Source organism: Crotalus tigris, unplaced genomic scaffold (genome assembly GCF_016545835.1).
Source record: "Crotalus tigris isolate CLP2741 ecotype Arizona unplaced genomic scaffold, ASM1654583v1 scf7180000018923.2277400, whole genome shotgun sequence".
Classification (NCBI taxonomy): domain Eukaryota; kingdom Metazoa; phylum Chordata; class Lepidosauria; order Squamata; family Viperidae; genus Crotalus; species Crotalus tigris.
Genome location: NW_024097276.1, coordinates 1,287,684 through 1,302,106, shown reverse-complemented (window position 1 = coordinate 1,302,106; position 14,423 = coordinate 1,287,684). Strand labels below are relative to the sequence as shown.

The following is a 14,423-nucleotide window of genomic DNA, read 5'->3' as shown; positions in this document are numbered from 1 at the left end:
GCTGAGCGCCGAAGTATTGATGCTTTTGAACTGTGGTGCTAGAGAAGACTCTTGAGAGTCCCTTGGACTGCAAGGAGATCAAATCAGTCAATCCTAAAGGAAAGCAACCCTGACTGTTCTTTGGAAGATATTGAAGCTGAAGCTCAAATACTTTGGCCACCTAAGGAGACGACGAGGACTCACTGGAAAATACCCTAATGTTGGAAAAGATTGAAGGCAAAAGAAGGTGGTGGCAGAGGATGAGATGGTTAGATAGTGTCATTGACACAATGAACATGAACTTGGGGAAACTCCAGGAGACTGGAGGACAGGGGAGCTTGATGTGCTGTGGTCTGTGAGATCATGAAGAGTCAGCCACAAGTTAGTGATTGAATATCAAACAAAAGAGTAAAACATTTTCCAAATTAGTAAGTCAAATGAATAAAGAGTTGTTTCTAGGCAAAATCATTTAATGCTAAGAATCTTTTTATATCTTCTTTGTACCATCAAAAGAAAGGTGATGCATTGGACAACTAGAAATGCAAAACAAGTTTGAATCAACTGGTATATCTATATTTGGACAGCAAATTATTCAAACAACATAGAGATAAATGTGAATATAGCTCATCAGATTTGGCTTTTTGGGACTGCTTCAAACTTAATTTGTTTAAAATTAGGATATAATATTAATTGTATTTTGACTAGGAATTTCATTTATATATTTTTTTATTCCTCTTCATTTCATATTTACCCTGTATTCAGAATTGGATTATAACTGCCTATATTAATTTTTATAGTTCAATTTTAATGATCCTGATGTCAACATATGTAAAAAAAATCCCTTAAATTAATACATGTTATCATTTGGCTACCATAAAGCCTAGCCAACCATTAAATAATTACATTTTAATACAAGTAGACAAAATCAAATCTTATATAAAATTATTGTATTAAATTTCTCCATGGTATTTCACGTTAATCTTTCATTGTACATTATAAATTTTCATTTTAAAATACCTCTGCACAATATTTTATATATGATAGAATTCTGACATACACACACTATACACAAAAATACACTTGACATTCATGCCAATTTATCAATCTCATTTGTTAGGTAGATAAAATGTTTTCTAGAAAGGAAATTATAAAATTTTCCCTTTAAGATTTTAATAAAATACCGCTTTTTACAAGATTTGTGAAAAAAATCCAGTATTTACAAAATACACTCTAAGAGGTCTTAAGCCAATTATTTATGTCTTACAACATAAAAAAAGGGCACCTTATATGGAAACTAATACTGATCTAGCTGATTCATAAGAAAATAAAAATGGAACAGATGTAATGTAGATATATGAATAAAATCATTGAAAGTAAGTGACAATTTGCATTAAAATGCAGAAATAAAAATAGAATAGGAAAAATTGCATATTTTTGCTGGTTCTAAGTTAGCCAACTTTTCCTTTAGTGGCTAACACACAATTTATAGATTTTGACACAGGGCTTAGAGTAAGGATGTTTATATTCCTAAACATGTAAACAAAATGCAACTCAGCCTTCAGTCACACTGGCAAATAAAAGTGGTTGTCTTCCATGGAGATCTGTAACCAGACCATACCTCTTACCAAAGCCCAAATTAACTTATACTCAGAAAAATAATAGGCTGATTCCTCAACTACTATGGATTTAAAACCAAATGCCAGCATTAAGTAAGTATTCTCTGTTAAACATAATTCAAGGCAAAGTATAGTTCATTTAAATTGAAAGTTTTACTTCCCATGCTATGATGTAGCAATGTACTTTTTGCATGAAAATGTGCATGTTAAAAAAGCAGTCTTGGATCAACATGGACACGACTTGGATGCAAGTATGTGGAGATAATATATTGACAGCATTATTTAGGGTATTTTCTTATAGTGAGATTACTCTAGCATGAGAAATGTGTTATTTGAAAATGATCATAGTCATTCATATAATGCTACTGCTGCTTCCAATAAAAAAAAACATTCTGAATGTTTCAAAAGTTAGTAATAAAACAGTATCATGCTGATTCATGTTTTATTTCTCCCAAAATATACTGCAGATGAAAAATAGAACAAAAAGATTTGTGGTGTGTCTAAGTATGAGTTAGGACTGTCAATTATTTTTTTTAGGAAATCATATAACATTTTTATCCTATAAAAAAAACCTTTGCCAAATTGTAGAGTTCATTTTCCTCAATAAGGATAGGTTCAGAGCTCATGTTGTATGCCACATCCAAATGTATAGGATTACTGAGCAATGTGCAGAAATAATCTTTATGTTTAGGATAAATCAGATCAATAAATTGTATACCTTATTTGCTGGAACATGGTGCCATTTAGTTAAAGACATTTATTTACAGGCAGTCTTTAACCCCCATTCATTAGTGACTGTTCAAAGATATGATGGCGTTGAACGAAGAGACTTACGACCCATGCCTGGACTTACAGCTGTTGCAGCACCCCTATCTATGGTTGTGTGATCAAATTTTGAGTGCTTGGCAGTCTGCCTACATTTATGACTGCAGGGGTGTTTCAACTCATCCTCACCTGGGCCCCATCTGAGCCTTTTTGGAACCCTGACACCCTGTGCTCCACTGCCTTAGCTGACTTTCACTGTCTTCTTCCTCCCAGTGCTGATGAGACATGCCTGGCCTCGTCAGTGGACTAGGCTTCAGATGTGGAAAAATAAAACCCAAAGATTTTGTAACCAGCTTCTGGGTAGGGATGAGATTTGTGTTCCTAAAAGAAAAAAAATCCTCAAAGCAACCCCTTGTAAAGAGCTTCTGGAAGGAATGAGCTTACCGTTCCAACCCTCCTCTCAGCTTTGCTGAGAAGCTTTTTGCAAAGCGGCTGCCTTGAGCCTTCCCCCCGCCCCACACAGTTGAAGTCCTGCCCAGCCAAGCAGCCAGGTTAGGCATACCTCATTGGCAGTAGGAGCAAGAAAATGGTGAAGGTCAGTGGGGGGTTGCAGAGCACAGGGTGTCAAGGGTCTCCCACTGCAGGGTGGTGAGGTTAACTAGGACTGGGCTGAGCTTCCCATGGTTGTCACACAGTCGCACAGTCCTGCTGTTCTGGGACTGCTTGCTACCCCACAAGGTAGAGTGCAGGGCGGCCAAAGGGCAGGAACTGGGTATGAGATAGGTGGGTGGGTGGGAACTGGAGACAGTCCAGTTACCTTATGGGGACTTTGGCTGGGAGGGACAGAGACCGGGATGGTTTGGACTAGGATGGGTACTCGCTTAATGATTCATAGTTCTTGATTAATGACAGAACAAGGACTGCTGGGATTGCAGTCATCAAGCAATGTAGTCAATTACATTTTACTTTATGACCACATCACTTAGTGACAGAAGTTCTGGTCCTAACTGTCATACATTGAGGACTACCTGTACAATAATTTTAGGACATGTTTAAGTTGTTACATTGCTTTGGTATAATTCCTAGATATAATTTTATTTAAAGTTGGCAGTGCCACAATAGTTAAAATCTATTCACACTGTATCAGAGTAAAAGAATCATACAGAAATAAAATAATGGTTACATATAAATAGTTTGTAGAAGTTATGTAATCTTTAAAAAGGAGACAAATCATCTGGAATAATTCTTTCAGACTCACTTCCAGTTTTAAAAAAGCAATTCTAGCACTATCAATATTATTGCTGCTCTCTTGTGTTAATGTTTAAAAAGCCATTAAAAAAAAAGAAAATTAGGCAAGATGGCGAGTGTAACTACCTTAATTTTATCAACTAAATAAAGTTCTTTAATGAGCATAATTAGTATTAAAAATAATGCAACTACCAGAAAATATTAATTAAAAGCATAATTTGGATTAGAATTAAAATTTAAAATTGTATTTATTCGTATAATACAATAGAAAGGTAAGTATTCTGTATACCATACTTATTCTGAAGATTTCGATGCACCAAAATTGACAGCCAATTTTCTGGGTTTTCGTTTGCTAGAAACATTTGGTGTTGACTTTTTATGAGGTACCCTTGAATTTGGAGATGCCATTTTTTCTTGAAAAGATGCTGCAGACTGAACAGTTTGAGAGGGTCTTAAAGGATCTGAGGAAGTATCTGGTGAATTCAGTTTTGTGGTGTCAGATATTGACTGATCATTCTTCAACTGTGCATCCTGAAGAGAAGCTTGGAACTCCTTAGACTCAAAATTTATTTTGTTTGCAGCTGTTTTTTTAGTTACCTAAAAACAAAACAATAACCTGAATTACTTTTCTAAAATCAGAAAATGTACTTATATATATATATTCTGTCTGCTGTCAAACTTACCTGCAATGGTATAAATTGGTTATGTGTACCAACTGGTATATCTGCAGGATAGGCATTTCCAGGATATGAACCTGAGTAATAAGATTTGTTGTGAACTGGCATTGGTGTTCCCCACTGCACTGAGCCAAAGGCAGGAAATGATGAAGGAAATATATTAGCTGTGAAAACAATGGGATATAGATATATTAAATAAAAAACATTTTTTTATTTAAACTGTTTTTAGTGGGTCTGTTTTCAACAATACCCACTAAATAAATTTGGTAACTGCAAGGTCTAAACTGATGTTACTGCAGCAGAACCCCTACAGCCTCTTATTTTTCTCTATAAAATTAATTAGAGAGCAAGAGGCGCTTCAAGGAACATAATTAACTTTTTTATACATTATTCAATTGGTTACTTTTTTATTGTAGAACTTGTCTCCCTACAATTAACTTTTTTCAACCAATAATATACCTATTTCATGAACATTATTTCACTTCTTCATATTAAAAAGAATGCAAAATAACTGTTTTTCTATCAAGGGCGCCATTCAATTAAGTTTAATCAACTAAGGGCATGAGGAGAGCTACTACTGCTTTTCTTTTTCCCATGCCCCAGTCTTAAATGAAAAGTGTAAATAAATTCTTGCCAGAGCATTTGCAAAGGACTAGGACTAAGTGAGACTTGAATCATTTGAATAGCCACTGTCTAGAGAAAGAAATAGATTCTACATTTTTTGTATGGAAAAGATTTCACATCCTGAACATCCCTGAACAAATAAAAGATAACATTTAGCAAATTTACCAGTTTGTTGTTGACTGAAAACTGGAGGGATAGATCTAGGTGCCATAAGATTTCCCAGTGGTTGATAATTTGGAAACATTGGCGGGTGTGGCAATGGTTGCTGTGGTGACAGTGGAAAATTAATCCCAATAGAGCTCTGTATGAAAAAGATAATGTTTTCAACATTAGAAAATAGAAACATTATATGTTAAAAATTCAGTGCAATGCAACAGTTTTAGAACATTTAGAACATGGTCTCACCAACTGTTGTAAAGCAAAAAATGCTGCTTTCTCCTTGGCCTCATTTTGAGAATGGCACTGAGGTCCATGCACTAATAAGCCATTGGATAACTTCACTTGACAAACTGTCATTGTCTATGGAATAGAAACATGTAATATGAATAAATACCTTTTTTGCCTTATATTGTAAACAAAAATAGTAAAGAGCTTATCTTTTAGTCCTGTGATAGGCTCCTAAACTCTCCTAAACAAAAATAGATTGCAATACACCATTAGATCTAGTGAAGGAGGCATGTACCATCTGCTAGGGATTTATATTTTAGTGGATCCCAGAAGGCAGGCCTTTTCTGCTCTGGTACTGCCTTAGGGAACATTCTCATCAGCCCCCAGGTCAAGTTAGCTCTATCCCTCTTAATGTTCTAGAAATCCCTTAAGATGTAGTTATGTCATGAGGCCTAAGGCAGAGGATCCCCGAAAAGAGATAAGCTCATATGATCCACTATTGTGGTTATCATATTCATTCTCTCCATGCCTTGAGGTTTCTATATTTTTAATTTAATATTTTATTTTTTAATGATAATAGAGTTGGAAGGGACCTTAGAGGTCATCTAGTCCAACCTCCTGCACAAGCAGGAGACTCCATTTTTTTCTTTGATTGTTGTACAACTCCCAGAGTCACTTCCAGTTAGATGGGTGGTCATATGCATTTAATAAATAATATTAGAATTCAACAAAGCCTCCCTTCATCTGCGTTTCCTCCTAAATTTTATCTTGTAAGCCTCCTGAAGTCACTGAGAGTGAGCTGGACAGCCATATACATTTTCTTAAGTAAATAAATAAAATCTAAATTTGCCTTGGACAGATTTCTAGCAAATTGTTTAGGTTCTTGCTTGTGCCTCCAGAAGCGTTTACCATTATATCCACTGCTATTTGTTCATTAATGATGTGGATTTCCATCTACCTGATGGAAGGGAATGAATGAAGGAATGTTTTTATTTATGCTTTTTATATTATCCCATGTTTTTATTGTAAATTGACCAGGGTCATTTAGGTGAAGATGGGGAAGGAATGTGGAAATGTGATGATAGATAGATACAAAGATAGTGTAAGGACCCAACCCACTTTGCATCTTAAGAAGACAGAACTCTTGGAATATTTCTTCCAACAGGCATCTTTATTAAGAGAAAATGGTTGCAGGTGTTCTAGACAGGACTTGGGGGCCAAGCCCTATGGTTCAAGGTTTTAAGGGGTTCCCAGCAACCCCACCCCACCCCACCATCCTCCAGTGACAATCCCAGGCTTTACATTTCCACCCCCTTTTTCCTCACTGCCCGCAGAAGGGAGACTTCAGAGGGGAGTAGATGAAAGCTGATGGCCCCATTGTTATGGTTAGTCCTTTTGGTGGTATCTACATTCAGTCCCTTTTGAAGTTGTACGGAAAGAAGTGAGGGCCATAAAACCCATTTGTTCACCCCCCTTCCCCATTGTATGACAGAATCCAGAGAGGGCAGAAATGGGGTTTTCCATAGTCGATAACTAGAGATGAAATATAATTGGATTCTGACAGATAGACATGGAAATCCACTCCATCTATGAATAAGCACCACTGAAAACAATTTTGGTGGTAGAAGCAACTTACCAAATCTTTGATTTATACAAGTAAAGAGGGTGTTAAAAGGCAGTATTACTTTCAGTTTTAATAAGTAACTATTTACTTATTCAGCCAATTTATTTAATTCCAAGGTTACCTGTGGGGTTCTAAGGAATGAGAAATCTGGTTGCAACATTCCAACAAGGGAACAGATACGAGAAAGTTCAGACACAGCAGTAGATACTGTTCCAAGGAGAGGATGGCTTCCTTTTCCCATGGCCTGAATGTTTTGTGACCCTCCAATATTAGATTTATTCATGAAATCCACTATCAATGAAACATAATATAAAAATGAATATATAATACCAATGTTTTGAATAAGTCCAAATATTTAGCTTTACTTGCTTCAATGTAACATATTTACAACTGGTCTGCTGCTAGCAGATACTCGTCCTCCCACTATTTTAGATGGCCCCTTCGAAAGGTACATAGAGGGCTAGGAAATGTCTTTGAATAGACCAACTTCTGTAGCAGGAGAATAACAGATCCTGGAGTATCAAAAAGTCTGTACATAATAATGGCTCATGTTTCTTTTGAAGGTGTATTTCTTTACAAACAATTTCAAAAAACAAATTTCCCCATCCTCCCTACTCTTACTAGTATTTTCAGTATGTTGAAACATTTGTTGTAGGTAAAGAAGAAAAATCTAATTTGAAATGCTTATAAGTAATTATAATTATTAACTTTATAATGTGCTACAACTATTCAATTTACTAAAATAAACCAGACATACCTATCTTTTGGGGGTGTCTACATTGTGATGCAGGTTCAAAAGAATCCTGTTTACAAGTGGAAGGTGAAATTTCATTAGTCTTTCTTTCTGGAGCGGCAGAAGCATCTATCTTCAAAATTTCTTTGAGCATCTGTGTTCCTTTCTTTAAAAAAATGAAGTTAAATAGAAATATATTATAAGCATATATGTATGTTCGTGTGTATATACAGATACAGAATAACTTGGAATTTAGCATCTTAATTTAAAAAACAGAATTCCAAAAGAAATTCCAATTTGATGGGTAATACAATCCAATGTACAAACCATGGCAAAAGACTGGGGAGATAAATGATCTTCATTTGTTGGCTCCGTGGAATCAGGTGATTGTTCCTTTTCTTTGAAAATTTTTAAAGTTGCCAAAATATCTCCAAGTTCTGACCCATTCTAAGAAGCAGATAATGATATAGTTAGAGGCATACAGTATGTAAAATTAATGAGATTTAAATATTACATAGAAGGTTCTTATTAAGTACATTCAAAAGTTTGAGTGTGTTTTAAAAATAATATTTTACCAATTTTTCTGCCATGTTAGCCTACTTAAACAACTTAGCATAATTGCTACCCACTCTGCTATTACAGATTTATAGTGAAAAAGAAGAGAATAAATTGCTTATTCTGGACTCTGATAAAACTCAGCTAATTTGTAACAGGATTTTTCTTCAAATTCAAAACTAAACCCATTTTGATTCTAAGCACACCTATTGTTTGTACTATTCACCACAATGTTTGTTATCTTCTTCAATAGGATAGTGAAGAGGCTGTACTTGAAAGGATGCACAAGAAATATGCATTCTCAACAAGGTTAAGTGTTTTTAGTAAACCACATTTAGGGACAATTTAACAACAATCCATTATAAAACTTCTAATATGCTGATCTTATTGTTTTAAACATGTAAGTGACCTTGTTTACTCTAGATGCTATAAAAAACTCGTTTTTACAATCCTGTAGTTCCTTAATTAGGAGTAGAGTCGGGGCGACTGGATGGAGTTGAGCAGTGGTGGGATTCAGTCAGTTTGCACCAGTTTGGCAGAACTGGTAGCTAATTTTTTGTTGCCCAAGCCTAGAATGGACTTTTGGAAGCGGCATCCACACAGATAACTGGTTGTTCACATATCTGAATACCACCACTGGAGCTGAGGGTTTACTGGCCTGATGCCCTTCCTAATGCCTATTTGGAATTTGCAGAAAATATTTTTTCTGCTCTCAACCTTCCGAATGTGTGTCAAAAGTAGAACCATTTTATACATATAAAGCATCCTCAGTGTGTCAGTATAGAGGTAATCCTTGGGTTATGACCACTTGTTCAGTTATGATCAGTACTTGAAATTGTGGCCATCACAATGTCCCCGCAATTCATGTGATTAAATTCAGGCACTTGGTAACCAGCCGCAATTACACTTGCAGTGTCCCACAGTCACGGGGTCACTATTTGCAACCTTTCCAGATGGCTTCCAACAAGCAAATTCAATGGGAAAGTTGGCAGAGCTCACAAGTCACTCCTGCCACTTTCTTCCCCAATGGATGGCATGGGAATCTTGTACTCTGTAGTGTCTGCCCATGATCATGTGACATTGTACTTTATGACTGCACTGTGTAATGAAATTCCAGTCCCAACTGCCATTGTAACCTAAGGACTATATGTACTGCATCCATCTACAGTTTTGTTGGATACGGGCAACATTTTGTTGGGTAGCAGGTATAAATGAAAAGATCCTAGCCTGCAAAAAATTAGCAGGAATATGCTCGAGATAAAAATGGACTTTAGTCTGCTTTGGCATACAAGTTCAAATGTGCCAAAACTGGCTGAAACCATCTTTACTGTAAGCAAGGAAAGCTACAACTAGGACTGGTAACATAGTTCACTGGTTTTTGTACTTTTAATGGAACCTGTTGGTTATCCACTAAAAGGCAGTTGGTGCCATTGTTTTCAAATGAAAACAAGCCCTGACTTTTCTGCTGTCTTAGAAAAGCTTCTTTGGATTCTCTCAGTTGTATTCAAGTGATTTTTTTCTCTTATGTGTAGTATAAAAAGGCATTTTGTAAAAGCCTTGATGGATGATACAGATTTATGGGCTCATCTGCTGATGCCCATGGCGTGCAGAAAATTATGCCTTGGAACATAAGAGCCAAAAAAAAAAAAAAAAAAAAACCCCTTAAGGGTGAAATAAATAATAAATCTCTCTGAAGGTGTCTCTGAAAAATTGATAAATACATGCATCAAAATGAAGTATGTGCTTAATTATAAATAAAGGGACTAAAGTGGACACCAAAAATTATCAACTGATTTCACCTTTTGAGTGTATATGAAAATAATTTATATGTTGGTGACAACTGTATGTTACAATCCATGAAACAGGAATGAGAACCAAATTTATCCACAAACTGCTCAGACAGATGATCATAACTTAGGATGACTGAATCTTAAAGCCCTTCCCCTAAAGGGTTTGGATAAGCCCTTTGAGGTAGTCAAGACAAGAAGCACCAACCATGAGTAGTAATACTATTTTCACTGTAAAAGAGTAACAGAATTTTGCAAGTTTGAAAGTATCTTTCACCTTCCTTACTTTTACTCTCTTGAAAACTAGGGTCCCTTCTGAGATATTTTCTGTATCCCACCCCCCTTCAGACTCAAATTTTGTTTATCAGAGCATTGTCTAGGCCAGGGGTAGGCAACCTTGGCTCTTTTATGACCTGTGGACTTCAACTCACAGAATTCCTGAGTCAGCATGGCTGGTTCAGGAATTCTGAGTATTGAAGCCCACAGGTCATAAAAGAGCCAAGGTTGCCTACTCCTGGTCTAGGCTATGTCTCTTCCTCTTATCTTCCAAGGTTAATCCACATACCATTGCAGTCTGGTATATTTTGAATAGTGCAGCTAGCTAATATTTCAGGAAAGCAATAAGAATAGAAAAATAATTTTGCCACTCTTATGGCCATAGAGTAGACATCTTATATGTCTGGTTACATTTGCTTGTTTCTGCCAGTGTCATTTTAGATATCTCCTCACCCGTTTCATTTCCTTGAGTTCTTTAGTGAACAAAGAAATGTCAGAGAATCAGTGGACAAGGCCTTCTGGCACCCAGGTTTCTCTATATTCCAGAGACTAGTAAATTTTTTTTCAGATTTTTTTTTCAAGTGTTTTTTTTTTTTCAAGTGTTCTCAGAAAGCCTGCTAAATATCAAAAATCTGGGGCATCTCAATAAGTCCCTCCTTTCAAAGTTCGGCAGTTCCTTTTCACTGTCAGGAAATTGATCTGCCTATGGCCAATAGATTTATGGAAAAGTCCTCTAGAATCAAATCATGATATAGTTGGTCCAAGATGAACACCACACCTAAACAGTGATCAGACACATAAGTTGGGATAGTGATGACCTGGGACAAGTCCATGTTTGTCATAGTAGCCATGAACTTCCAAGAAGTCTTGATAGGTGAGGTTGAACTCATCCAGCACTAGCAGTGTGGGTGAATCCACAACCACCCTACAATAATAGCAGTTTGGTGAAGTTTACAATCAAACAGGTGTCTTGATCATAAGGAGAAAATGAATGAAAATCAAATAACACAGCAAATGAACAGTGAATGGCATGAGGAAAAGGAGGACAATAAAGTCAGGTTTGAATCGAGTTGATGAGAACATCAGAAAGTGGTAAGAAGTTTATAAAACAAAAGCAGTATAAGAACTGGTATAATAAACAGCATTCTCCCTGAGATTTGGCTGGCCCCAACCCTGCCTGCTTTTCAACCCTCAGTTTATGGTATGATCTGTTAAATAGGTTTTCCTGGCACTTTATGTGTTTTTGTTTTGGAGTTATGGATTTTTTTAATGATTGTTTCATTGTGTTGTTTTTATCGATTATCTACCCAATCCTGAGTCCTGGGCAAAATTAATAAATATCCCATGTAAGCAATTTCTAAATTTTTTTTACTCAACAATCTTGTCAAATTAACATTCCAATGGGCCACTGATATAAAAGGCATCCATTTCATGGGCAATCAAGTCATACTCTGATTTATATTTAAGAAAGGCAGATAGGGGCCAATATCACTTCATGTTCAGAGCTTTCCTAATGATGATGTTATCAGCATAAATGTAATTCTATAGAGAAACAGTAACAAACAAAATTAAATGCAGTATTTAACTACTTTGGCAAGAACAAGAATTTATAGTTTCCTGATGTTGATCCACACATTCCCATCAATCCCAGTTAATCATGGCCAATTGTGAAGGTAAACTGGAATTGTTGTCCAACAACAATGGGAGGGTGGCAGAATTTCCCAGCTTTTCATTATGGATTAATAAAACTGTTTCTTTCCAGGCACAGTCAGATATATATTTCTTTTTAGACAGCCATTTCCTACCTTTGCAGTTATACTGGGATCACGAACTGCAGATTTTTGTTCTATTTGTGTATTTGAGCCTTCATTTCTCTTCAGAAGTTTTACACTACTCTTACTTACATCTGCAAAATTCTGCAATTTAATAAAAGTTTTTTCATTAAATTGATTCTTATATATGAAAATATTGCAAAATAATTCTCCTAAAAACAACTACCAATGTTTTAAAAATCAAGCATAAGTTGTTCAAATAATTTTAAAAGATTCTATAATGACTCATCTACAACTATACACACGAGGAAGGTGAATGGTTCAGAAAACAGTCTTCCAAATTCATTGCTTGAAGTCTTCGTGCAAGTATGTTTTAGGTATGCATACATACTGAAATAACATGGGAAGACCTCAGAGCAGCCTCAGTGAGTCTTCAAGAGGATACAAGAGGCACTTCAACAACTTTAGCAGCAGGTTTAGAGGGATATTTCACTTGCTTCCTGTTCTCGGTGAAGGGCCATGCAGCCCAAAATGATGTTAGGGATAGTGCTGTTCAGGAAACCATATTAAAGGTTCTTTGGTTTTGCAGACTTACTATATAGTGATTGGGATCACTCTTCATATTTCTATAAGGCCCAGTAGTCAAACTGAAGACAAATGATTCTTAATCTGTAACCTAGAGATTACTATTGGTCTTGGAGTAAATGACAAAGTAATTTCTAAATTACTAGGAATAACTACAAAATGTTAAAACATGTTGACATCTTGCAAAAGTGTGTGTATGGGGGAATATTAAAATACTGTGAAATTGTAGTTCTTTCATATTCCAACCATTTCGTGAAATTCAGGAGTCATCCAGATGCCATTTTGGGGACCACAAATTCCTAGCTTATGTTATAATCTGCATAAAGGAAAATACTGGAATAGCTTTTGTAAGTAATACTATATTGCTTATCACAAATCTGCTTAATAATAAAATTATGAACTGACTTCCATAAAAGACCTAATGAAAGTTAAATAAATAAATAAATAATTAAATAACAAAAGTACAATTATGTGTAGTCATATGCAAGCAGAAAGATAATAATTACCAGTTTGTTGGATATTTTTTGTATTTGACCTTCATTTCTTGGCTCTTTAGAATCTTCTTTGGCTGGAACTGAAAAATTCATACAACCAGTTTAAAGAGTAAGATACAAGGAAAAAGAAAATTTCTGAATGTATCTACTAAAAACAAATCCATTAATTGTAGTAAGATATATTGTTAAGTAGGACAGTGAGCTTTCTTCACATAACTCAATATATTTTTTCTAGCTTCCTTCATGGTTTATCTATTTAGATATTGTACTATGAAAGAAAGAATCGGGATGCAAAGTTGTAGTGCAAAACTTCAAAAGTGCCGTTCATGGGAGAATTTTGAAGAATTAAAATCCACAGTCATGGACTATGGATTTAAACTTCTTTTGACACAGGATTCAGTGATGCTCATTGAAACCAACTCTTTTCAAAACAGGATTCCTATATTTAAAAGTTAAAAAATATTTAAAGTAAGTTAAAGAAGTTACACTCTACAGTACTTACATTTTCTAAATGAGTCCTGGGCTTTTTGCTGGCTTTTAAAGCTATTCTCATTGAAACCTGGTTTGCAGGACCTACTATTGGTACTGAATTTTACATATTGAGGTAAAAAAACTTCATCCTAGAAAATCAGATTTTGCAAGAGTAAGATTTTGCATAGACCACATACTTTAGAATATATAAAACATGAAAGGGTAATCTATGGTCTGCAGAAGAACCGTCTCTCTCCCCCCCCCCAATTTCCTATGTTTTATCATTGAAATTAAGAGCAGAGCACTTTGGCACATTGGAGGCAGTTTCTAGCTCCCTGAAAGAAATAAAGATAGAAAAAAGTTGAAAAATAAATATTTAGGATATATATATTAGATCTATATGGCAAGATTTTCAGAAATATTCAGTCTTTGAACTGTATTTTTTTAGATGTCATTAAAACTATCATACAATGTGTTTAATTTTACATACTAGCAAGTTGTTTAGGATTATCAACATAGAGTCTCCATGGCTAGTGAAATATTCAAGCTGGCCTTAGAAAAGGCTGAAGAATATGAGATGCTGTTGCTGCTCAACTGAGACAGCTAAAAATACCAAAAAACCCTTAGTATGTGCTTTGTTGGTTATAGAAAGGCCTTTGATTTCGTTGTTCATGTCAAGCTATGGATTGTGTTTATAAAGATGAAAATCCCAGAACATCACATTGTCCTTGTGTAAAACCGATTTGGAAACCACTACCCAGATGGAATATGGTGAAACTGATTGGCTTCAATTTGGCAAAGGAGTGAGACAAAGATACAGGTAGTCCTTG

General features: G+C 35.5%; 1 protein-coding gene across 3 annotated transcripts in view; it reads right to left on the bottom strand.

The window, feature by feature from the left end:
• The window catches only part of XRN1 (5'-3' exoribonuclease 1), a 62,301-nt gene that overhangs the window by 3,484 nt on the left and 44,394 nt on the right, over positions 1–14,423 (bottom strand). For 2 of the 3 annotated variants that reach the window (XM_039357421.1, XM_039357419.1), the window contains exons 34-43: positions 13,625–13,742; positions 13,135–13,202; positions 12,077–12,187; positions 7,981–8,100; positions 7,678–7,819; positions 7,042–7,211; positions 5,315–5,428; positions 5,075–5,210; positions 4,292–4,449; positions 432–4,205 (exon numbers count right to left, since the gene is read on the bottom strand). In XM_039357421.1, coding sequence (XP_039213355.1) covers positions 3,903–4,205; positions 4,292–4,449; positions 5,075–5,210; positions 5,315–5,428; positions 7,042–7,211; positions 7,678–7,819; positions 7,981–8,100; positions 12,077–12,187; positions 13,135–13,202; positions 13,625–13,742 — 1,440 coding nt within the window. In that variant the 3' untranslated portion in view covers positions 432–3,902. Of the gene's footprint in view, positions 1–431; positions 4,206–4,291; positions 4,450–5,074; positions 5,211–5,314; positions 5,429–7,041; positions 7,212–7,677; positions 7,820–7,980; positions 8,101–12,076; positions 12,188–13,134; positions 13,203–13,624; positions 13,743–14,423 lie in introns of those variants that run through there. The other variant, XM_039357420.1, reaches the window with a different exon arrangement.